The sequence below is a fragment of the Pyrus communis genome, chromosome 4, assembly GCF_963583255.1.
Source record: "Pyrus communis chromosome 4, drPyrComm1.1, whole genome shotgun sequence".
Lineage (NCBI taxonomy): Eukaryota > Viridiplantae > Streptophyta > Magnoliopsida > Rosales > Rosaceae > Pyrus > Pyrus communis.
In genome coordinates, this window is record NC_084806.1 from 15327853 (window position 1) to 15330291 (window position 2439).

Consider the following 2439-nt stretch of genomic DNA (forward strand, 5'->3'; position numbering starts at 1 on the left):
GTGTGGCATAATGCGGTATTTATAGGCTTGGGTTCACACAATTTATGAAGGGAAAAAGATTGCACAATCCTAGGGGAAAAGGACTAGGGTTACACGGCAAAGACCAAGGGGGAAAGGGATTCAAAACCTGTATCAAGGAAATAGGCCTTCTAGAAAGGGTATTGTGGCAGATTTCTAGAAGGAAAAGAGATGAAATATGTGGCACAACTTAGGGCATGAAAATAGGGCTTCTAGAACCTCATATTTAGGTGATTTAATGTGAAAATGAGTCCTCTTTGCAACTGGAATTAAGGTGGAATAAGATTAGGTTAGGATAAGATAAGATAAGGTTGGATAAGGTTTGGATAAGATAAGGTTGTTTGGATAATGTTCCTTCTTTGTAACTGATTCCTTATCTTCAATGCTTCCAAATTTGTTTCTCCAGATATTAAGCACTTTGCTAGCCTCTCTTGATCTTCAAATTCATCCATCCATCTTACTCCATGCATGTGCAATCCATTTCAAGCCCAAAACTGCTTTAAAATGCTCCATATTGTACTTTCTTGCCAACTTGTCAATTGAACCTGAAAACACACGAAAATAGCTTAAATCACTATAATAAATAGAAACTAACTTACTAAATGCAAAGAAACAAGCTAACAAAGTCGCATAAATATGCTCCTATCAGGTAACCGCGTATCTCTATGGGGATCTAGATACAAAAATATACATGAAAGTTCCAGAATGACTTCCATTGACTGGTTCAAATAGTTCTAGACCATGGAACACTCTCTCAATTAGGTTAAGGAGGTCACTTTATGAATTGAAACAAGTTGGGCGGATGTGGTATAACCATCTGAGTGAATATTTGACAAGGGTTATGTGAACAACGAATTATGCCCATGCATGTTCATAAAGAAGTCACATTCCGGATTTGCAATCGTTGCAGTTTATGTTGACGACATGAACCTCATTGGAACTCCTGCAGAGCTTGAGGAAATTGTTGCACACTTGAAATTGGAAATTGAGATGAAGGATCTTAGGAAAACTCGATACTGTCTTGACTTAGAGATCAAACATTGTTCGGATGGAATCCTAGTACATCAATCGAATTACACCCAGAAGGTGTTGTGACGTCTTAATAAGGATAAAGCGAAGCCTTTAAGTACACCTACGGTTGTTCAGACTCTAGATGCTAAACGAGATCCCTTCCATCCAAATGATGATGAGGAAGAGATTTTGGAACCCAAAGTTCCTTACCTAAGTGCAATTGGGGCTTTATTGTACTTGGCTCAGTGCACTAAACTCGACATATCCTTAGTTGTTAATCTTTTGGCAAGATACAACAATGCGCCCACACATAGGCACCGGAATGGTGTTAAAGATATTTTCTGCTACCTCAAGGGTACTACAGACTTGGGCTTGTTTTATACCCGCGAATCTTTGAGTGTTGCTGCCCTCTATGGTCCTCGGATTGATTCTTGCCTTATTGGTTATGCAGATGCTGGATATTTGTCTGACCCATATAGGGCACGTTCTCAAACGGGTTATGTCTTTACCGTTGGAGACATCGCTATATCTTGGCGGTCTACCAAACAAATGCTAGTTGTGACTTCTTTGAACCATGCTGAGATTCTTGCCCTGCATGAAGCATTGCATGAGTGCTTTTGGCTGAGAGCAGTTATGGAACATATTGGAAGCACTAGTGGTCTTACATCAGTCGTTGACCTTCTTACGACGATCTTTGAAAATAATGCAGCATGTATCGAGTAGTTAAAGAAGGAATACATCAATGGAGACAACACCAAGCACATATCGCCGAAGTTTTTTTTACTCACATCAGCAGCAACATCAGAACATTGAAATCAAGCAAATCCGTTCACAGGACAACCTGGCCGATCTCTTCACCAAGTCATTGCCCAAGTCTACCTTTCAGAAGCTCGTCCAAGGAATCGGTATGCGTAAATTATCTAAGTTGAATCGCCTGTAGTTCTCTTATTTAAAAGTTATGTTAAACTCAGAGGGAGTATCTTGAAGCATACTGACTTGATCTTAATGTACTATTTTTCCTACGATTAGGAGCATTTTTACCATTGGGTTTTTGCTACCTAACGAGGTTTTGATGAGGCACCTATCTTGGGATGATCATACTCCGTTAAGTTCACTACCTTCGTCTTGTTTGACGTTTGTTTTAGACATTATGAATACTTCTCACTTTTCTCCTTAGTCTATGGGTTTTCCCCATACCCTTGGGTTTTACCGTAACGAGGTTTTGTGAGTTTTACTACAAATGCATACTTTTCTTAAATTTGAGACTCGCGTTCACCCGTTGTGCCGATGACTTCATCAACTATTCTACCTTCTCTGTTGTAGATCTGATGCGATGGTTCGTTGAGTATTTACACACTCAAGGGGGAGTGTTGCAGTCATATTTAGAATAGAAATGTGATTGTGTAAATC

At 39.5% G+C, this 2439-nt stretch overlaps 1 protein-coding gene across 1 annotated transcript; it reads left to right on the forward strand.

Moving 5' to 3' along the window:
• Positions 1 to 942: 942 nt before the first annotated feature.
• On the forward strand, positions 943 to 1752 carry LOC137732756 (secreted RxLR effector protein 161-like). Its single transcript, XM_068472033.1, has 2 exons — positions 943 to 1077; positions 1165 to 1752. Exons 1-2 carry the CDS (start codon positions 943 to 945, stop codon positions 1750 to 1752), a joined length of 723 nt encoding a protein of 240 aa, XP_068328134.1.
• The last annotated feature ends 687 nt before the right edge of the window (positions 1753 to 2439 follow it).

What these genes read in the sequence shown, in the direction of transcription:
- LOC137732756 (XM_068472033.1), top strand. Translation starts at nt 943, where the DNA reads ATGAACCTCATTGGAACTCCTGCAGAGCTTGAGGAAATTGTTGCACAC. An exon ending in ATTGTTCGGATGGAATCCTA is followed by an intron (nt 1,078 to 1,164) that starts GTACATCAATCG and finishes ACGGTTGTTCAG; the next exon opens with ACTCTAGATGCTAAACGAGA.